Below are 23,040 nucleotides of genomic sequence, written 5' to 3' on the forward strand. Positions count from 1 at the left end.
CCAGGCCCTGCTGCTTACTTACTCTGCACAGTGAGAGTGATGGGCTGGCTGGTCTTGTTATCCCCGTTCTGGTCATTAACAGCCTGCACGTAGTAGCGGCCCGCGTCAGGAGCCACCGACGACAGGATGACAAGGGTGTTCTCCAGGGTGATGGCTCTGGGAAGAAAAAACGGACTCCTCAGACAGGGGCCCTGAGCATCCAGGGATGGAAGCAGGGACATGAAGCTGGGGGCCCTGGAGCCCTCCTCCAACCCACGTCCCAGAAGCACTTACTGCCTAAACTCTAGCCATGTTTAGTCTGTAGTGCTGCAGGCACTGGCGGTCAGACCCAAATACAGTACAGGCCCAGAGGTCAGGTCTGGGACCATCCACAGGAAGCTTCCGTGCCCTCATGCCAGGCCTGGGCTAGGGGCCAGAGCTCCCATGGAATCCTGCCCCTTCCCACATCATAGCACCATGGCCGTGTGAGGTTCTCTCTGCAACCAGGAGCATCCAGAGACCAAGGAAATCCATTTACTGGAATGAATGAATGAATGGTGAGGGATGACAATAAATTTAGAAATGAGCAGGACCATTCCAGAATCAGTGCCTTAACCTTTTTGCTCCGACTGATCCTAAAGCCACAGGCCACCAGGAACACAGACTTCTGGGCTTTATATGCCCCTCCAGTCCCCTCTTAGGGTATCAGTTTCCACCTCCAGAAGCCAACAACAAAAACACGTCGGCTGGTTGACAGGGGAGAAAGGAGGCTGGCCGAGCAGTGGGGTGTTTCCGTGGGCTGTCTGCAGGCAGGGAACCCCACTGGATGTGGGTGGGACTGTGCCAGGGCTGCCCATGCTGGCTGCCCAGCTCCCCCTTCGCCCATACTCCCAACAGCAAACAAAACCATTAGTTTGTCAAGCCTATCTCTGGATTTTAATGTGATGTGCCCGAGACAGCTGTTAAACATCCTTAATGTTAGTTTAACAAGGACAAACTCAGTTGAATTCTTTTCAAATTTCCCATTAGGTGGATGTTACATGGTTTTAAACAGGCTCTCAAATAAATGTCCCTGCTAATGCCCCTCCAGGCCTGGCTGTGCTGCTGTCCCCTGTCCTGGTTTTGGGGGTTCACGTGCTAAGTCTCACACTGTCAGTGGATTCGGGGAAGTAGGGAGGCAAAACCTCTGCCCCAATTCTTGGGTTCCCTAATAATGTTCAATTTCTTTTTTTTTTAACTTCTAGTTAATGAGGTGCTGGGAGGTAGGACAGAGGCAGGCCAAAATATTTTTAAAGTGACGAGATGGGACAGGGTGACCATTTTCCCCACATGGGCTCTCGCCCTTTAGTGTAGCCTGTTGGGTGCCCGAGGGCTGGGGGAAGGGAAGCTGGGCTGTGGCCAGGGCAGGGGCAGCTTTGGTTAGCGGCTCAGGCCTTGGCCTCTAAGGGGCACACAGCCTGTACCTGGCTGGGCCTCAGAGTCTTTATCTGAGCAAGGGGTGGAAGCAGATGCTGGTGAGGGGCCCGTCCAGCCCTGAGGCTGAGGGATGCTGATGTCTGTCCCTGCTGCAGTGAGGTGCCTGTCTAGCCTGAGGCTGTCTCCCTCCGTGTTGCACAGCCCTTACCTGGCACACAGTCCATCAGGACTAATCTGGTGAGCAGCCCTGCCCTGGACCACTTGGGTTCCCCCTCCCCACCCTCTCCCATGGCCAGGGCACTTCAGGAACAGGCTGAGTGAAGCCTCTGGTGGGCGGGCACGCTGGACACGGCCCGGTGCCACTCTCCAGTTCAATGCCTGTCCTGAGCCCCCTCGGCCTCCAGAGAAGGAGGCTCCCATCTCCAATCCCCTTCCTCTGTGACCCGGAAGACTCCTCCCCCAATCTACTCTCTTCTTGAGCAATACTGGGTCTGTATTATGATCGATCCTTCTTGGTTACTGGTTCTCTACCTGCCCCTCCAGAAGACATCTGGCAATGTCTGGACAACTCTTGGTGAGAGAAGCTTGGGGCTGTGCTAGCATTCAGTGGGCAGAGGCCATGGATGGTGCTAAGCACCCTATGGGGCACAAGACAGCCCCCACCAAAGATTTACCAGGTCCAAACTGTGGCTTGTGCTGTGGTTGATGCCCTGTCCTGGTGGGATGGCACACTGAGGTGGCAGGGACGGCCACGGCCCACCTCAGCTGCAGGCTCTGCTCCACAGAGTACTGAAGCTGCTGGGAAGCCAGGGGTCACTGTCCCCAGCCCCTTGCCTCTGGGCAGGACAGTGTGGCTGAGCCATGGATACGGAGGAAGGTACGTGCAACACCTCTAGGCTTGGACCACAAGAATGCCCGGGGCAGCTGCCATGCTGTCACAGCAAGGCAACTTGAAGGCCTGGTGCTGATGACAGCAGAGCATCCAGCAGCCAGGGTCCCTGAATGACCCTGGAGGAGACCCCTCCCCACCCCCACCCTTCACCTGTGGTGGGACTTTCACTGAGCAAGAAATAAACGTCTGTGTTGCTAAGTCCCTGGGATTTGGAGGTCTGTCTGTCACTGCAGCTAGCATTGCCCGACTATCACGTGGGGAGTGCTCTGAACTGGGACCCACAGGGCCTAGGTTCGAGTTCTGCATGTGGTGTGGACTGGGACGCAGAGAGACTGGTATGTGCTGGTGGCCTCTGACCTGGCCTTTCGTGCAGGACAACCATTCCCTTGATAGGTGGTTCTGGAATGACCCTGTACCTCATTTCCAAAGCACACAAAGCTGTTTCTGGCACTCTAGAAGGCTTCCAGTTGCTGCACCCCAGAAGCATGCACGCTGGGAGCTGGCAGAATTCTTGCAGGGCATGGACATCAGGGCTCAGCTCTCAGGCCGGGCTGGGTTCTATTTCTCAGCCATACTTCTCTGGTTTCAACCCACTAGGTCTGTCTTTCCTGTGTCTCTGATTGGCCCAGCTCCACCCACCTTCCATCTACTACTCCCACTGAACCAGCCTTTTTTCTGGGCTTCATGGGGGCCCAAATGATAATTTAATTAAGAATAAAATAAATCATCCTAGGACCTGCCCAAAGCCCCCAGCATGTGTCTGTGAGGCATCTTGTCTCCTTCTCAACAGGGAGCACCAGGGGATGGGCGAGGTGTTGCTAATCGCTGTCTCGGCGCCGACAGGGAGAGCAGCTCCTGCAGACAGTGACCCTCCGCAGCCCAGGCGCCCCCCTGGCTGACAGCACTCATTAGATAGGTATCTCTGGCAAACAGACACCAGAGAATTTACTTCCAGGGACTTTTCCTGTCGGTTATGTATATTAATCTGCTGTAGTTGCGGAGATAAAATCACCGGTGTTCTCAGGTGTTTGCTAGGAGTGTTGGCGGGGGTTGGGGGACGCTGGGTGTGACTGTGAAGGTGTGCATGTGTGTGCACGCCAAGACCACCTGTCCTGGTGCCAGAGGCTGTTGGGGATGAGAAGGGGGTGAGGTCAGGAATGAGGAAGGGAGGTGTGAAGGGGCAAGGTAAGAGATGATGGGTGTGAGGTCGGAGAAAGGGTTTCAGGTACTGCAGTGAATGTAGCAGGTAAGTGCCCATGTGGCCCTTCCTGCAGCCCCGCACATACTGCTAAGCTATCGTGGCATTCCTCCCTGAGTCTGGATGAAGCCTCAGAACCTCAACATGGCATTCCAGATAGCACTACCAATTGACCGGTTTGCAGGATGCCATCACTGCTACACGCAGGACATGTGGGATGACCTCAGCACCTGTGTGGCAGAGCCCCCCCCCTTCTACAACTCAACCTCAGTATCTGTGTTAGTGGTTAGCTATGTTCTGCTGGCTTCACTGCACCTGAATTGGGCTGAAGGGAGCACACCCTGACTCACATGGCGTAAGTTCATCTGTTAACGTGGGGTGCCACTCTAGTATTCACCTGCTCTACAGCCACACCCTTCGGCATGTGACTCTGCAGGCCCTCCCACTGAACGGTGGAGTCAATTTCCCTGCTCCTGGATTCTGGGTTCTACCATGTGACTTGTTTTGACCCATGGGATGTTAGCAGAGGCTTGAAGAATCAATCTGTTTCTGCTTCCCCTCCTATTCTTCTGCAATTGCCAGAAGATGCTAGGGCAGGCTGGCTGAAGGGTGAGATGTGTAAAGCAGAGCTGAGCCACCCAGTTATTCTAATGAGTCAAAAGCCAGCCATCACCAGACAAATGAGAGAGCCCAGCCAAGATCACCAATCTGCAGATTCAGTGGACAAATAAATGCTTATTGCTTTAGGTCATTGGGACCATTTGTTATGCAACATTATCATGCCTGTAGGTAACTGATACATTCTAGGACAGTAGCTGCACATTATAATCACTGAGGAGCCTTTGAAAATCCCAGTGCCAGGGCACATCCCTTTCCAATGAAATCAGAATGTGAGTGAAGAGTAGTAAAGATCAATGTATTTTAAATTAACCTGTATAATTTCAACAAGTGGCCAGGTTGAGAATCAGTGTACCAGGACTGATTCTCTACAAGTGCAGTCACTTTATCCTTTTTTCCCCTACGCCTTGGTACCAGTTGTTTCATCATTTCCACATAAGGACGGAATTCAGGAGCCTGCTCTGGAGTCGGCAAGCCTGGAACCAAGCGTGTGAGATTTGGCAAAGCAGTTAAACTTTCAGGAGCTTCACTTCACTGCCTGTAAAATGCGGATAAAACCAGCCACCTGGTAGGGCCGTTGTGAGGGTCATACATTCATCAGGTGTATTTTGAGCTTTGGGGATGGAAAAGGGAACAAAGGGGAAAGAGAGTCTCTGTTTCGGAGGGAGGAATTGTGCTTGAGGAGAGGCGGCGTGTGGGGTGTGAGCCCAGGCCCAAGAGCACAGCCCGCACTTGGTAAACGGGCACCACTGTTACTGCCAGAATATTATCATGTCATTATTATTATGCTTCTCTCACCAGGCTTCATGTTCCTCAAGGGCAAGAACTGCCCGTCTTGGCACCTGCTTCCTACAGAGACCTGGACCGGCTCCACCCACAGTGGACTTGCCCCAAGTAGATAGAACAATGGCGATCTTTCTTCCTCCCTGGGGTAGGGGGAGTTGGAGTCCGAAAGAGGAAAGCCTGGGCTGCCTCCACACCCTGAGGGTGTGTCCCAGGAGGAAAGCTCACCCCTGCCCTCTGAGGAGGTGTTAGCTCCGTGGCTCCTGCCCACAAGCCAGGCTGCACCGCCGACGCCCTGGGCCACAGAGGGGCCCTTGTGAACGCTGAAAGGACTGTGTGTCTCTCTCCCCTCCAGGCCTCCCCTCCTCCCCGCAGCCAAAACACACGGGCAACACCCAGGGGCCGCCCACCCGCTGGGGATCCCCTGCCTCCCATGGCGCCCTGCCTTGTCCGCTCCGCGGAGCCCTGGCCGGGCACCACGGTGACAACGCCCGTCTGGGCCTGTCTGGGCTGTCTAAGTGCTCTGGGAGGCAGGATTAGTCTCCAGCTGAGCATGCAGCCAATGCCCTGGGATTCCCCAGGGAGGCGAGGGAGCTGTCACGGCTCCAAGTCTTGTCACGCACATTCCCAGAAAGCCCCTCGTGAACCAGACTTCCTCGTTATCTGGGAGGTCCCCGATCTGGCTACACCCCAGAAGAGCTGAAAAGCTTCTGTGGAAAGGGCCCTCCTCAGCATTTGGGGAGCTTCATGTGGCCCCACATTTCCTCTCCCAGGGCAAGCCCCCCGCCTTCCCTGCCCCCAGCCCCCAGCGGGGTGCTCACATGCGGCTGCTGGGTGGGATCTTGCGGCCGTCCCGGAACCAGGTCACCTGCGGCCGGGGGAAGCTGGCGATGCGCGGGGCGCGGATGACCGCGGCTTCTCCGTGGGAGACGCTCTGGCGCTTCTCGCCCTCCTCGAAGCTGCCCATGTCTGCGGGGGGAAGAGCGCTGTCGGGGTCAGGCTGCCCAGCTCCAGGGCTGGGAGTGGTGGCAGCAGGAGGGAAATGGGGGGCAGACAGGATGACCATAGGGGGGGGGGACACCACGCTCAGACCACCCGCATGACTCCATCACCCACCCGCTAACCCTAGCGCTACGACACGCCCTGCTTTGGGCTTTTGGGACTTACATCCATTTATATCCATATATATCCATGAATCGATTGATTCATCCAACAGCCACGAGAGGTTGGACATCATTTCACACATTTAACAACTGAAAAATGGCCCCAACAGGCTCAAGAGAGGTTCACCAACTTGTTTAAGGACATGTGATTAGGAAGGAGCAGTGAGGATTTGAACTCAGACCTCAGAGCCTGGAGTCAGAACTTCCCTTCTCCCCTGCCCTAGAGCACAGCAGGGCTTTAGGTGTGAGGTGAAGGGCATGTCTTGAGGCCCACCTCCTGTGCCCTCGGTGGGAGGTGGGGGCATGCTGTGGGTCGGAGCGTCTTGCAGGCTCATAACGGTTTGAAGATTTCCTTCCCTTGCCCCCTGTGGGGAGTGTGTGAAGCTATGTGAACGTGTGAACTAAACACCATACTACCCTTTTATGAACATGCCAACCCCCTTGGCAGATAAGAAGGGGAACATTTATTCCAGCTCTGACTTCTGCCAGCCAGGACAGGAGCAGAGAGCAGTGGAGATGCATGTGGGAAACTTCTGGCTGCCCCCCTGCCTGCTGGGGTTGGGGTGGGGTCTAATTCAGATAGCAGAGGCTGGGCGATGGCTGGTGGGAAGGGATGTGTGTACTGACCACTAAGACTCTTGAAACTTATTGCATCCTGGCTACTCAAAGTGTGGTCCGCGGGCCAGCAGCCTGGGCACCACTCCAGGCCTGCTGACTCAGGACCTGCGTTTTAACAACCCGGTGAAGTGTGTCTATATTCAAGTGTGAGAAGCATCTTTGTCCTCAAACCTGACTGTGTGTCAGTCAGAATCACCTGCAGAGTTAAAAAGTGCCAACGCCAGGATCTCACCCCCACACTCCTGATTTCTGGTATGGGGCGTGAGCTGGCTGTCAGAATTCACACGCATGCAGCAAGGTGCTGACCACTGAAAGCTCGGTTGCGTTTTCCCTCTACTGTTCCCTCCCTAAGCAAGGGGGCCACATCTACACGGCTGATCTGCTGCTTTGACTTACTTCTCAACTTCCTCATTACCTTGATCTCTTCTTCCTTCCTTCTACCAGGAAAGCCCCAGCCTAGCTGCTACTTGGAATCCCCTTTTGTGTTCCCAGAGGGAGGGACATTTGGGGGTGGGTGGGACTCAGACATTGTATTTCTGAAGCCGCTCAGGGAGTTCCAGTGTGAGCCGAGGTTGGGAACTACCGTCTGGGTTCAGGCCAGTGGTTCTTACACTTCGGTGGGTCTCAGAGTCCCCTGGGAGCCTGGTAAGCCCACAGCTTGCTCCTGTCCTACCCTCCTCCCTTGGGCATGGAAGGGCCCTGCTTCCATATGCCTGGGTCTCCACCAGATTTGAGAACCACTGGCCTATACTCTCGTTTTCCAAAGACCTGGTCTTGGTTCTCTTCTTGGCCACACTGCCCTCTTGGCGGCCAACCCAAGTCTAATGGTTTTGATAAGAGTCCCTCTGCAAAGACACCATACCTATCCTGGCTCTTCCCTGAGCTCCAACACCCAACGTCCAGCTTCCAAGAGAAAATGTTGGGCGTCTTGCCTCCGTGCCATGCCCTCCTTGCTCTGGTACTTCTATTAATAGCTGCCCCGCCCACGTCTGCCAGGATCCCCAGGCTCAAACCCTCGGGCCTTCTGTGATCCTCCCTCTCCCTGGCTCTTCCTCTGGAGCATCAGTCCCATTTACCAGGCCCCTCTGCTCCCACGGGCCCCGCCAGAAAGCTGGCCCTTTCCTCCAGCTGCACCGATCCCCACATGATCTCCTTCCTACCGTGGATTCCCCTCCCATCCATCTTCCACACTGTCCCTGACGAACTTCCTGACCACATCACGGACTTGCTCTGTACCTCTGGGCTCTCTTCACTGCCCCAGGGAAGGCCAAATTCCCTTGCCTAGATCCAAGGTCATCCCTCCCTTATCTCACCCCAAACAACCTTTCCGGTCTCCACGCCCGCACCACGTCCTGTGTCCCTGCCTGGAATGCCACCAGAATAAGCCATGGGTCACCAACCTGTCACAGTTCAAAGTATTCCAGAGGGGTCTAGCTGATTAAGACTATCAAGAGGCAGACTCTGCTGTGGGCATCCTTGTTCTGAATCTGGTAGGCAGTGAACGTAAGGTTAGTGGCTTTGGAGTCATTGAGACCTGGGTTCAAATCCTACCTCTGTTAGGATCATGCCAAGCATGATCTTGGGCAAATTTTTGACCTTGCTGAGCTTCAATTTCCACTTCTACTAAATGGAGAGTACCTCCCACATAGGTTATAGTCAGTATTAGGTGAGAAAATAACACATGTGTCCGGCTGTATCTTTCCAAAGATGCCTACGTCAATATTCATCTCCTACCCAACATGCTCTGGAATACGCTGGATGTAATGTGACATGACTTTCACGACTGGTCCTCAAAAGGATACAGCTTCCTCCTGGATCTCTCCAGACACTTCGGTTGGAATCCAGTCGCCATGTTGTAAGGAAGCTCAGTCTAACCCCCAGACATGGGAGTGGCCCGTGTCAGGGGACCCGAGGTCCCCACATGACAGCCAGCATCAACACTGGACATGTGAGTGAACAGATGAGCCCTCAGATAATCTCAGCCCCCAGCCTTTGAGCCTTCCAGCTGCGGCCTCAGTCACCACAGAGCAGAGACAGCTGTCCTACTGTGCTCAGGTTCAGACCCACAGAATCCTTGAGCATCATAAATGATTGCTGTCCACCGTTATATTTTGGGGGTAATTTGTAATGCAGACATAGAAACTGGAGGAGTACATTAAAGTGCTAAAAACTACACTTGCTATTTGTAGTATTAAAATATTGGAATCCTGTATATTTTTCACAGTTGAACAATCAACCTCTTTAACAAAGATGACCCCATGCCACCCAAAGTTAAAGAACAAAGACTTGTTGAACCCAGGCCCTGTGTCGACCCCTGACTTCACACACATTGTCTCATCCAGCCCTCATAATAACACGACAAGCTCAACTTTAATAACTACACATTTCTAGTTGTTTACTAATTTCTATTACTTGGCTCTGTCTATAAAAAATTGCATCAATAAATCACATTGATTTTGGTTGCTACAATAATTTTATCTTTTTAAAAAACTTTTTACAGAACTCTGAAGATATATTTGAACAATTTAAAGCAATTTCATGGTAATAGTGTTTCTTTCTTCTCTCTCTAGTTTATTAGCCCGATTTCATCAGTGAGGAAATTAAAGCTCATGGAGACAGAGTGGCTGACCCAACGGCAAGCAGTCAGGGCCCGGCTGGGCCAGCGTTCAAACCTCTCCCTTCCTGTGTATTTCTTTGCCTCTTTCATGACTCATACCCTGCATTAACATTCTTAATGCACATGCTTTATCTCTTTCTACTATACTGTAAGTTTTAAGAGGCAGTTATATTCAGTTTCATTCATTAGCAAATCCCTACAAGACGCCTGGCCCTGAGCTCTGCACACAGTAGGCTCTCTCTAAACTCACCCAATGCCATCACACACTGTGCATCAGGCAGGCTGTGTGCTCAGCAGTGAAGAAAGACCTGCCCCTGCCCTCAAGGAGCTTATAGTCTGGTCAGGAAGCTAACCTACAGATCCTCGGTGACATACTGCAGCACCCGGTAGGGAGAAGGGACAGGGCCCTTCTCAGGGAGGCAGTGGGAGAACATACTTCAGACTGGGAGGTGGGGTGAGGCTTCTTTTAATCAGAGACATAAATAAGAGTAGGTGTTAGCTACATGTGTGATGGTCCAGAGGGCAGAGGGCGTGTGAAGGCCCGGAGGTAGGAGAGAAAGGCTAGTGAGAGGAAATTAAAGAATGTCAGTAGGGGAGGGTGGAGGGTTTGTTCAGCAGATGGATGGATGAATGGATAACTGGATGGTTGGAGGGATGGATAGATGGAGGGAAGGATGGATAGATGGGGAGGGATGGGTGGATGGACGTCTGTGTGGTGGGATGGCCGGATGATTGTACAGATGGATGTCCAGTGGGATGGCCGGATGATTGTATGGATAGATGGATGGTTGTATGGATGGATGGATGTCTGTGTGGTGGGATGGCCAGATGACTGGATGGATGGATGTCCAGTGGGATGGATGAATGATTGTACAGATGGATGTCCATGTGGTGGGTTGGCTGGATGAGGGAAGGGCACCACGGGCCACGGTCCATGTTTTGTAGTTGGTGCCCTCCTCCACCTGTCCATCCCACATCTCCCCATCTCGCTGTGAGTCTCAGACCCCCTGCACCCTCCCATTTGCTCCACTTTGTCAAACAGGCTTCCTGGGTCTGTTCAGAGAGCCTCTTGTCTCTGCTCATGGGGCTCTGGGCATAGCTACGCATGTACTGAACAGCACAGAGAGAGGCTGCTAAGAGGGAGTCTGCTCAGCTGGCCAGTGCAGGACAAAGGCTGGAGGAGGGGAGGCCACATGCTGACAGAGCCTGGGGACTCAGGATCTCCTGGGAGCACTCATTCACTCTAAGGTAGAAACAGATGGTTCCCTACACTTCTGCTCCCAGGTACGTGCTTGTTAGTACGCCACGTTATACCTTGCAGTGCTGGCCCACCTTCCCTAATACACTCCCCCAAGAGCAAAGAAGTGTGAGCCTGGGGCACAACCGGATGTGGCCTAAAAATTCCTGCTGTCTGTTACATCTTAAAAGGTCTTGTAAAACATGCATTCTAATTCAGAATATATTCATTGCTTTTATTTATTTTTAAAACTTTTTATGAGGAAATATGTCATGCATATAAGAGAGTGAATATAATTATATGTACAGGTTAAAGAAGACAGAACGAACACTCACATACCCACCGCCCAGTTTAAGGAAAAGAACACTAACAAACCTCGTGCCCTCCCGCAGGGTGTCCCTGCCGTCACATCCCTGCTCTCCAGAGGTGACTGAATTTTCTGTGAATCCTGAATCCTGTGCCGATCACGGCATTGCTTCCCCACCACCCCTGCTGAAGTTTCACCACATACAGAGGCATCCCTAAACAATTTATGTTTAACTTGGTCTGTTTCTAAGCCCTTTATACCTGGAATGATTCTGTGTCATGTGCTGTGATTTGCTTTTCTTTGTGCAACATTTTTTTGGGGAGCTCCATCTGTGTCCTTGACTTAGTCGTTTTCAGAGCTGTGCGGATATCTGTGTACTGAGCACAGAACTCTGCGGTTGGGGCTTGTTTGCAGTGTTTTGCTGTCCTGCTGAGAACAGTCTCACGTGGATCTTGCACACACAGCTAAGAGATTCTCTGGAGTATGTGCCTAAAAGTGGAATTGCTGGGTGGTAGGGTATGCACACGTTAATTTTATGAGATAATGCCAACCTCGTCTCCAGATTCACACTACCAGCAGCGTTGGGAATTTCTGCCAATGCTTGATCTTTCTAGACTCTTTGGTTTTTCCAATTTGGTGGGCATGGGATGGTATTTCATTCTAGTTTTTTTTGTTTACTATGAAAACAATGCTTCCCCCTGCAATCAGATCGTATATCCTGTTTCTGCCCCAACATCCATGAGTTCTTCTGCATTCTGAGTAAAATCCAGAATGCCATCCACATCTCCTCCCACTCACCACTTCCCTCACTCTGCTCCAGCTGCCTGGGCCTCAGACACCCATGTCCACCCCAGGGCCTTTGCACGTACTGGTTCCTGGCCTGGAATGACCTTTCCCTCTGTCCATGTGGCTCATTCCCTCACTTCCTTTGAGACGCTGCTCATTGTCACCTCCTCAGACAGCCTCCCTCAGCCACCACATCAAATCGGACCCCTACCCTGGCCTCCATCCTTCTCACCTGGTTTTCATTTTTCCTTATACTACTTCATTTCTTCACGGGCCTTCCATATTCTATATTACATCATATATTTACCTCTTAACTTTTGTCACCCCCACCTGAGGACAGGGACATGTGTCTTGGTTTTGTCCCCTGTGTCCTCACTGCCCAGAACAGAGCTCAGCATGTGGTGGGCATATGGCAATAGCTGTTTCCAGACTAAATGAAACATTCAGATAAAATGGGTGCTCCAGGAAGACACAATAATGTTAGCCTGAACCACAGCCTGGCCCCTAAATGTTCTACATTCAGTGCTTGCCCTCAGGTGGAGAATTAAAAAAACCCATTGATTAATGAGTCGGAGCACACAGACTATCAAAGGGCCCAGCCTGGAGAGAGTACTGAGGGCGGAGTAGGCTTGCTTTGCTCTGCAAGGCCACCTAGGCTGGCCCCTGGGTGACATTTTGGGCACCAACCCCCACCTATGTGACAGCGGGCCGGATGCCCTCAAGTCCCACTGTGTATGGAGGCTGTTGAGCCACTGGCAGAGGGAAGCCCAGCTCCCAGATGTGGCAGGAGCCCCTGGCCCTGTGCTGTGTGGGTGGACCTGTGACAGTGGCTGCGGACACTGCCCAGGTGAGAACACAGAGGTGGTGCCAGGATCCGTGGCCTGAGGGAGGCTCTCCAACCCTCTCCTGCCATTCAGCCCACTGCAGCACACCAGACCTTTATGGTGACTTTAGAAAAACAAAGACACTCTGGGTGGGGACAGGAAGGGAGCTGGGGAGGGGGGCTGATGTTTTATTGACTCCCTCTTAATTGCTGTAATTAAAAACATGTAAAGAATCTTTTTGTAACGACTCTGCCATTAGCATTAGTTGTAAGCACAGCTGCCTTATTTAATTTCTCATTAGAACCCAGTTCAGTCCTTCTTTGGGAAGGGGGGTGGGAGCTGGGGGTGGGGCCTGCCTGGCCTGACCCCTGGAGAGAGCCCCAAGGGCAGCGGTCAAGGTCACCAGCAGGGACAGAGGGCTTTGGAGAGAGGCAGCCGCACCCACCCATCCTGAGACCCGTGTGCCTCTGTGGGGCTGTGTAAGGGACGGAGGGACGGATGCAGGTCCGGTAGGCACAAAGCGGGGAGAGCTCTGGTCTGGGATATAGTGAATGATGCACCTGCCCCCAGGGGCCTGCAGGTGTGCGGGGAGTGCCTACAGGGCACGCCTCCTCAAATTCTGCAACCTCCATGCAGTGCCTCCCTCGTATCACCCTGGGTCCAGCGTGGAGAGGAGATGTGGTGGCTGGAGAAGTACCCATGAAAGCAGACAGGTGAGAGGGGCTGTGCACGTTTATTCCCGGCACTTTCCCTGGTTGGCCTCACAGAGGAAAGTCCGCTCTGCCCTGAGGGTTCTCCAGGCCGACTGTTTCGGATGGTCTGTATCCACTGATGGCTTCATCTGTGTGACTGCCCACAAGGCAGGCACTGATATTAGCGTTCCTCTTCATGCATGAGGAGCAAGCGAAGGCACAGAGGGGTTAAGTGACTTGCCCAAGGTGACACAGGTAGGGAGAGGTGAGCCAGGATTTGAACCAGGAGGTCACAGCTACACCCCATGGGGTGACGGTAGCGAGGTACGAGAAGGTAGATGGTAGCAATCTGGCTGTGGGGCCTTGGGCTGTTGTCCAAGCTCTCCGAGCCTCAATTTCCCCATCTCCAGATGTGGCTGATAACTATGCCTGCCTGCCTCTCAGACCCATCCTGGGAACCCGCAGTGAAGACATTCACACAGCTGCACCGAGGAAGGGATTATCCTGGAAGCTTTGTTGCATCTCCACTGGCATCTCCTTAGGGACCTGGGCTTAGATCCCTGTCTGTGATGGTTCTGGATCTTGGGGCCTGCACTGTCTGGTGGGGAGATCCAGGTAACCCCACCCCCGGGGGGGTGTCTGTGCTGGGACAGAAGGTTAGGGTTTGGGGCAGCCTGAGTCCCTGACACTGCTTCTCCCCCTCTCTCAGGTTGGGAGCACAGGTCAGTCTAAGCCCTTCACTGCAGCATGCGGGCATGCCAGGTGAACTGGGTCCTTATCAAAGGCCTCTGTCCACAGTTGGGGCATCTTGCGTGTTTGCTCTGCATGTGGGCCTGGTCAGAAGGCATCCCTCAGCTTGAGGACAAGAGGATACTTGTGGATCTAGGGGGAAGGGCCATATGCATGCTCTGGTCTAGCTTCTAGGGGGCATCTCCACACTGGGTACATGTAAGGAGCATGCACATGGTAAGGGGTCAGGGGGCTGATTCCTGGGCTCATGGGTCCTGATCACAGCCAAGCGAAGAAGAATTTCCGCCATGCAGACACTGGCTTCCCTTCTTTTCTCTCTTTGATCAGCAGGGCCAGCTTCCAGGAGACTGTGTCATCTCACCAGCTCTCAAATTCAAAAAGTTCCTGTTGTCTCCCATGAGCCAAGGCCTTGGGGCAGATACTTCACCACCCCAGCAGCCTGGACTGATCGGTGTCCTGGATGGCATTTCCCACCGCACGCACGCACATACATGTCATCACCAGCGAATAGGTGAGCAAAAAGGCAGCGCAATGCATGTACAAATGTGGCTGCAGGCATATGCACAGGAACGCTGTCTCCCACACACAAAGGGACAGAAGCTGGTCGATCCAGATGCACACATTTGCACAACATGTGCATGAACCCACACCTTTGCACACACACTTGTGTACACACCATGCTCAGTCTTTCTGGAAGGTAACCCACTGCCCTGCCCTTGGCCCTGCTGGACTCTGGGGACCGGCTAAATGAAGCTCTCTGGGAGTCCTCCAGCCGGCCGGCAGCAGCCCTGATCCGTCACTGTAATTTAGGGCTTTTCCACTCCTTGGAGTAAGTGGAGCTGCTGTTAGTGCTGATTTATGGGGACAATCCATCCTCCACTTTGATTATGGTTGTTTTCCATAATTATTATAAACACACTTTGTCTCACTTGAGGTTTTTCTTTTAACTTTCTCTCCCTACTTCTCTCCAAGGAGCAAGCTCTCTCCTGTGCTAAATTGGAGGTGAGCCCCTCTGGGCTCTGATGAGAGGTGTCATTTTTTAAAGATTCAGGGATTGTTAAAGCCTTTCATCTTTCCATGTCTCACACAGCAGCTATTTTGAGATGGGGGCAGAACTGGGAAGGCAATACTGAGCCACACGGGGACGGTGTTGATTGGTGGCTCTGGGGCCCTGGCCCTTGGGTTTTTCTGAGGCTGCCTTCCCATCTTCTGTCTGAGGAAGTCCTTCTGGGGGCTGGTGGCACTGGGGAGAAGGCTGTCACCCCCAGAGACTCCATGAGGGCCTGCCACTTAACTGCTGCTAGCCTGGCCCTTCCACGAATGCCAACCTGTCATCTCCTGGCTCCTTCTTAGAGTTATGGAACCCACCATGGGCATCTCCCGATGGCCGCGGAGACCAAGAGGACCCTACACTGTTATTGCCCCAGGGCTGAGCTGGGTCATGGGTGTCCCCATGTGGTCTGCCAAGAAAAGTCATAGCTGGAGAAGTTCAGGTTGGCCATTATGAAGCCCCCCTGACCAAAGGTGTGAGGCTGATCCTAGGTGAGGCTCTTGAAGCAGGTGGAGGGGCCCCCTTTGAATAAAGAAGTAGCTGGCTCATTTAAAGAGTGTCGAGCTCAGATGCATGTGTCACGTATCAGAGGCGTCACCTACTCCTACCAAGTGTGAAGTGAGGACGCTCGCCCGGATCAGCAGGAGGGGCAACCGTTAGTACCCAATGAGCATGGAAGGCTGTGGCTGGGATTTGGCTCTGCCAGGGCTCGGCTGGGGGGTGAGGACCCTGCAGATCCCCTCCTGCTTCTCACCCACCCGCCAGAGTACCCACTGTACTCACAGGCCACCTGGACCTCTGTCTGCCGCTGCAGCAGAGCCCCCATCCGGTTACGCACGATGCAGCGGTAGAAGCCAGCATGGGTGCGGTCCAGGCTGGTGATCATGTACCTGGGGGGCAGACAAGACAGCCAGTGAGCAAGTCAGCAGCTACAGGATGCCCAGGTCAGACTGGGGTCAGAGGGCAGAGGTCGCCAGATCACCATCTCCTGGAATGAATAACACCAGGGAGCTCTTTACTCTTTGGCCATGTCTTGGAGTCACACAGGGGTCTTTATCAATAGGAAGGCAACTAGGCTTTTGCTCAGGGGCCCAGGAATTAGCTTGCACTTTCCCTAGGACAGGAGGTGCTGTGTCTGAGCCCTTGGCCCTGACCAGGTCTTCCAGGACTGTTGGAGGTTTTTGTCCTCCCCTGCCTGTGACTTGTATGACTGAGAAAGGTCAGGGCATTTTATTTTGGCCAGGCCCAGGACTGTGCCGTAAGTATTCATTGAACTGGAGAGGTGAGAGAGACAGGGAAATCGACTTGTTTCCCTAAATGCTTGGCTTCATTCCGTCCTTAAAGTTATGGGCAGCTCCACTGCATCTTTGTGGAGGGAAAAGGCAGAGCCTTCTGAGCAGAACAGGTGGGCTTTCTGTACATATGCGCCCTGCGGCCAGGATGCACGAAGCCCAGGGGCCCCTCGGCAGCTGGCTCCGGAGGTGTGTGACTGGCCAGGAGAGCAGCAGCCTGGTGCTGGGCGGAAGGCAGCTAGAGACCCACTGTGTGTGGTGCCCTCTCTGGGCTGAGAGGCAGGGAGGAGGCCAGGTTGATGGCATGATATTGGTGGGCGGGGCTCTCCAATATGGAGGGGCTTGTTCCCAGCACCCCCGCTGGGATCACCTTTCCTATCCCTGGGCAATGAACAGGCTAGCAGGGACCTCAGAGCTTTGAGGGGCCGTGCCTAGGAAATCTCCCCCGTCTTTGGATGTCCTAGGGTTCGCCCAGCTGACATGGTGGGCAAGCTCACTGCTGCCTGCCCCTAGGCTATGCCAGCCCTGAGACAGAGCAACCTTAGTCCCACGGGTGACCAGGTTTTCTTTTGCATGAGTTCCAGCCGTGGCCTGTCCCCGTCAGTATCACCACCACCACCATCATCACCACACAGCGATGAAACAACTACCACTTTCTGAGCACCATCCATGCCGCAGGTGTTGTATTAAGTTCTTCTCATCCATCCTCTCATACAGCAGTTCCCAGACGACCAGATATCACGGACCATGCGGCTCAACATAAGACTGTCAACTTTTTACTTTGCCGAGTAGGATCATTAAAGCCAACCAACCAAAAAGTAAACAGGTAAACAATCAAGCAACAACAACAACAAAGACTTTAAAAAAGTGCCAGACAGGGGGAGGAAAAGAAATAGCAGTGGTCAGGATTTTATTTTAAAGGCATGTTTTTGAAAGCACCAAAAAGAAATATAATCTCAGCATAAAAGCATTTTTAGCAGATATTAAGCTTACATTTCGTGCAAAGCCCACTACACTAGCTTCTCTTTTGTCATTTTCTGCGGACAGGGTCTACATTTGGGATACTTATGTTTAATCTCCATGCTACTCCTAGGGAGCAGGTACTTTTACTAGCATGCCCATTTTAGAGGTGAGGAAATTGAGGTTCAGAAATGTGTCATCATCGACCTGTGGTCTCACAGGTAGTAAGAGGCAGAGCCAGGGTCCCCCAGGGACTGACTGCAAGCCCAGTTGCTGACCATCTCAAACACCAACATCATATCCCAAAGGGCCCCCCTTCCACTCTGGACTTCACGGCTCCAGCCCCGCAGGTGGGCATGTGCCAAACGCGCTCTGGCCCTGGCTCTGCAGCATCATGCAGAGGCTTCTGGCCGGCCAAGCCTCTTATCTCTGCCACCCGCTGCAGCTCCTATCTGTCCCTCACCACGGTGCTTAGCACCATGATGGGGAGATAGCAGGCACTCAAAACTCTGGCAAATTTCCCTGCCCTCCTTCCACCCGTCCTCGAGCCCATCACAGGCTCTTGATTACCTCTGCCCCAGCTCTCCTGCGGGGACGGGAGCCAGCTGTGGGGAAATTGGGTCTCAGAAGCAATGGGGTGCCCCAAGAGGGAAGATGGAAGGAGAGATTGGCCAGAAAAGCTTTCTATCTTTGGAAATGGAACCAGATGTTATTAAAAGGCACCAGGGACTAGAAAATGAACAGAAATGGCCAACAAACTCACAAAAAGATGCTCAACCTCTGTTACAATGAAAGAAAAGCCCAATCAAGACAGGACATTTGTGTATCATAGTTCCAAAGACTTCCTTGTAGATCACACGCAGTGTTGGCAAGAGCGAGGGGGAGGGAGGTGGACCCTCAGAGAGGCTGGTGGAAGTGTAAATTGGTCTAGTCTTTGGGGCAAAATCTATCAGAAAAAAGAATATGCAAGCCTTCTAACCCAGAGGTTGCACTCCTGGTAGCCGGCCTTTTAGATACACTTAAGGAGATGTGGCAAAAAAATAGGTATAAGATGTTCACTGTGGCATTGCTTGTTATGGCAGTCTCCAAGGGGCACACAAAGATGGACAGAGCGTCCAAGCTAGAGAAGGGAGCTGTTTTTGGAAATAAAAACATGAGGAAGTAAGAAGCTAAACAATGTCACAGCTGAGTGCTAGGTTAGTTTGCTGTTGACTGATGCAGGCTACCAGACCCTCAGTTTAATATTTAGGATTGTGCAAGTTGACCCAATAAAAATAATTTGAGTTTGTGGGTAAAAAGTCAAAGAATAGTGTAAATGGTATGATACCAAGTGGACAACTTGAAGTAGTATATATGCTTGTATATATTTGCACACACATATACTCTGGCATGTACGTAAAATTTTTTGAGATGGATTCTCTAGAATGCGTTACTTCCCTTTTGGGAGAAGTATCAGGGATGGGGAGGGAGGGCAACTTATACTTTTTGATTTTATGTTTTTCTCTGCCATCAGAATTTTCTTTACCGTATGCATATATTGCCTTTATTTTAAAAATAAAATTTAAAAATGCACTTTGAGCATATAATTTAAGTGTACATTATAAAAAAGACACTGGGGACTCATTGGATTCGGGTTTGTTTGCTGATGTCAGTGATACGTGATAAAATTTAAACTTTAATAAAAGCAGGTTTCTGCAGAAGGCTCTGTGTCTATTTGCTCCAGCCAGGAACGGCCAGGCTCCCGCTCGGGCCTAAGGAAGGTCAGTCATCTGCCTGCAGGCCTGCCCCACCCTGGGGCCCCAGGCCTCCCCTGGGCTCCCCCGAGGCTGAGGGCAGGCGCCCCTTGGCCTGGCACAGTGGGTGCAGCCCTGCTCTTGCTGTCCCCGCCTCTCTCTCCCTGCCCGGGAGACCTATCTGATTTGTGGGCAACAGTTATTTAAACTAAGAGTTCTGCCCACTGCCTTTCCTACCAGGGAAGCCCGCTTCACTCCACCCAAACTGCCCCCCTGCCTCCCAGGAGGGTAAAAGAGGCCATCAGCCAGCATCTTGGTTTGCAAATCCGGTGTGAGCACCCTGGTAAGGCGGCAACAGCTCCCTTTAGCCCCTAGGGCTCCTCCTGGGCCCTCAGGACACTCGGCCTACAGCTCTATCTGCCGCACCCAACTGTGGCTACCAGCCTGGCAAGCATGAGCCCAGCCCTGTCCAGATCTCCTCCAGGGGCAGGGGGATGGATGAAATGCCCTGTGCACCAGATCCGCCCAAGAGGGAGCAAGACCGTGGAGAAAGCGTCAGGGCTCCTGACTCAGCGGCATTTAGGCTGGACCTTCACTTCTGCTCTTTTTCAGGCGTATAGCCTGGGCAAGTTAGAGGGCCTGGCCAGCCTCAGTTTTCCCATCTACACAATGGGGATGGCTGTCTTTGATGTGAGCATTACAAGAGGGCCTGGATAATCAGCACTTGATACATGGCAGGTATGAGTCACTGGCAGGTGCGGAAGGTATTGGTCGGCTTCTGGACCCCAGTGAACTTCTCCTTACCAGCCTGATCTCCCAACCTCTTGAGCATTTGTTTGTGTCCTCAGGTGGACAGGCCTGAGCCTGGCTCCTTGGTGACGAGGAGCAGTGAAGGTGGGTAAGCGGCTTCCCTTCCCTGTTAACCTGCAACCTCATTCTCCCTCCAATGAGGACGGGTCACAGGGCATGGCTCCAGGTGCTGGTGAACACCTGCATCCGCCCACCTCTAGTGGGGACCACTTATTCATTGATTTGTAACAGGAAATATATTCACAGGGTTAAAATTTAAAGAATAAAAGACAAAATACCCGGTAGATGTCTCTCCCATCCCTGTCCCCAGGCTGCCTGGTCATTCCCAGCTCCCAGCAGACACATGGAGGTAACCACTGTTACTAATTTCTGGAGTATCTTTTCAGAATTTCCTTATGCAAATGCACATGCACACCCCTCCCCTCCCCCTGCCCCTTTTAACAGCCTCCTGTTGGGCTCTTCTGCTCCTCTCTTTGTGTATGTGACAAGTTATCTTGGATCTTTCCTTAACTGCACTTAGAGCTTCCTCAGGCTTTCTGACAGCTGCAGGGTAAGGAGGGCGGAGGAAGCTTTGCTTTCTTCCAGTGAGGTGGCCAGAGAAGCAGGCAGTGAGAGAGAGCCCGGGGGGCCTGGCTTGGGGCTGGGCGGAAAGCAGGAAGACAGGCCAGAATCTGCCCCACCACAGCGTCTTATTTGGCGCAGCAGGACCCCGCCGGCTCAGTCTAGTCTTCCGAGAAGGAGAGATGGGTGTGGGGTGGAGGGCGCACAGCAGGGCAGAAAGAGCAAGCTCAGATACATGGAATCTGAGAGACAAGAGACAGGCAAGGGAGGAAATAACTGCCTAAAGAATGGGGCATCTTCTCCAGCACCCAAGGAAACACAGAGTGCCCCTTCTGGTTCGAGGCCTTGAGTGTCACAATTGATATTTAAAATGATTCTTACTCACATTAAATAAGATATTTCAATTCCACGAAGCTGTCAGGGGCTGATGCAGACAGCAGAATAGGCACGCTCTCCTTGTGTTGTCCTCATTAATAAATCAGACGCCTGGAGATGCACGTGATGATGCTTCCAGAGAGGAAGGGTGTGCGCACACACACATGTATACACATATATGTACACATGTACAGACATGCGCACTGTTTTCCACCCACATGCAGTCTTAGATCCACATGCATGCATTCATGCACACACATATGTGTGCACACACACACACACACACACACACACACCCTCATGCCACTTATCCACACTCACACCATCAGACAAATGCAACCATGAACATACCTGCTTGTGTATGCATGTGCCCATTTGTATACATGCACACACAGGGTACACACATGCACATGTGCACACTCACTCAACCCACACAGTCTCACGCATACACGTGCCCACATGAACACACGTATTTGTCTACATGTGTGCACACCCACATGCATGCATACTCATTCATCCAGGCAACTCTTCCAGGGTGAACACACATTCACAGCCGCTCGCTTCCGAGGCCACCTAGGGCACACCCCAGTCCACGCAGCTCAGCGGGGGTCACTCCCCCTCTCCTGCTGCAGCTGCAGGCACCTGGGCTTCCTCATTTAGATGCGCTCAGGAGAGACAGGTGTCTAGCCACACATTCTCTCCACCCAAACCACATTTTCTAGGTTCTAGGTGGCCCTCAGAGACACAGGTTTCTAATCACTCCCACAGGCTTTTGGGCCATGGGAGAGGCAGCGAGCCCAGGCATGTGCATGCCCTTGTGTGCACGCCCTTGCGTGTGCATGTCCTGCACTCCCCCTGCAGTCGGGAGACAGTCAGGGCTCCAAGAACAGCCATGGCCACTGGGGGGTCAGCAGGCTAGCGGGGGGCTCTACACTGGAGGTTTGCTTTTACAGAGATTCTTCAGGAAGGATGGCAATAGTACATTCAGATGACTTAAAGGGCGAAAGTACACATACCAGGTAATAAATAATAATGATAATGTACCACTCTGTGATCAACATAACCATCAGTGGTATAGGAAACGTCACTCTTCAGTTAAGCCTGACAATGCCGTAGGAGACGCATGCTCACAGAAACCTCAGTTTACAGATGAGAAAACTGGGGCCCGAAGTGACAAAGGAACATGTTCCACGGCTCACCAGTACCCAGGATGCCAGGACAGTCCGACGCAGCGGAGACAAACTGTGACCGGACTCCGCCCCATAGTACGGGGTCCCTCATTTCTGGAGTTTGTCTTGAAGGACAGTGACTGTCTCTGCCCTCCTGGCCCTTACTCGCAGTGAGTCTGTGGACAGGGGAGGCAACAGGGGCATTTGGGTCTGGGCATGTGGTCTGGGGCACAGACAGGGAAGGCTGTTGCAAAGTACTGGCCCATCTAGCGATACGGGAGTCCCGGGGGGTAGGAGCTGCTGCTCAGGAAGACCCTTTAGTGGGATTTTTGGTTGTGGAAGGGGAAGAGCACAAGAGGGGTCAGGAATGGAGATGCTGTTCTGTGACGTGGCCCCTGGAATGCTGTTTTCCCTCTGGCAGCAGCCCTGAGGGTCCTGAGTGCATGGGTGGGCAGTGCAGAGAGAAACAGAGAGAGACAGAGACACACACAGGGCAGAGAGGCAGAGAGGGAGGTGCACACGCAGAGGGCAAGCCCGAGGACGCCGGCCTTGGCAGGATGATGTCAGGGCACAGCCGTGCTGACGCATGGCAATCCAGGCCCAGAACTTTCCGCTGTTGTAAGCGGTTTCTGTCTGGGGCTGTAATAACCCTCCCACACTGTCAGTAAGTCTGTTAGGCACTCAATGGGCTGCTAATGGTGCTTTGGGGAGGAAGGGGGATGCCTGCTCCTGGCAGGCGTCGGGGTCACCCTGTGAAGGGAGGCAGCAGCCCCAGAGGCAGGTTGAGGGGGAACTGAGGATGATGGAGTGGGAGCAGTAGTGGCATCAGCAAGGCCTAGGAGAGGTGAGCTGTGTCCTCCGGTGTCCCTGAAACATGGGAGTCATAGACTCACCCCCTTGCAAAGTATGGACGTTTGGTTAGTAGAGGACTCGTTGGCCCTTGGAGGTGGGGTATTAGGGCACAGTGGGTGCCCTCCCACCCTGGGGGTCTGCAGTGGGCAGAGGGGAGGAGCCATGATACGGGGGAGAAGGTAACAATGGTCACAGATGTGAGGTCCATGCACCTGTCTCTTCAGGCCTCAGCTCATGCCCTGCAGACACACGGGCACTGGAATGCAGGGTCCACCCCACGGTGCAGGTGAGGGCAGGCCACGGGGAGCAGCGGGACTTGCTCTCACCCGAGAGGGCTGCAGCACCTGCGTGCCAGGA

The 23,040-nt window shown here is 53.0% G+C and overlaps 1 protein-coding gene across 2 annotated transcripts in view; it reads right to left on the minus strand.

The window, feature by feature from the left end:
- The window catches only part of SDK2 (sidekick cell adhesion molecule 2), a 239,661-nt gene that overhangs the window by 86,617 nt on the left and 130,004 nt on the right, over positions 1–23,040 (minus strand). For both annotated transcript variants that reach the window (XM_036997308.2, XM_036997307.2), the window contains exons 3-5: positions 15,715–15,821; positions 5,708–5,855; positions 23–156 (exon numbers count right to left, since the gene is read on the minus strand). In XM_036997308.2, coding sequence (XP_036853203.2) covers positions 23–156; positions 5,708–5,855; positions 15,715–15,821 — 389 coding nt within the window. The remainder of the gene's footprint in view (positions 1–22; positions 157–5,707; positions 5,856–15,714; positions 15,822–23,040) is intronic.

The sequence above is a fragment of the Manis javanica genome, chromosome 4 (genome assembly GCF_040802235.1).
Source record: "Manis javanica isolate MJ-LG chromosome 4, MJ_LKY, whole genome shotgun sequence".
NCBI classification, from domain to species: Eukaryota; Metazoa; Chordata; class Mammalia; order Pholidota; family Manidae; genus Manis; species Manis javanica.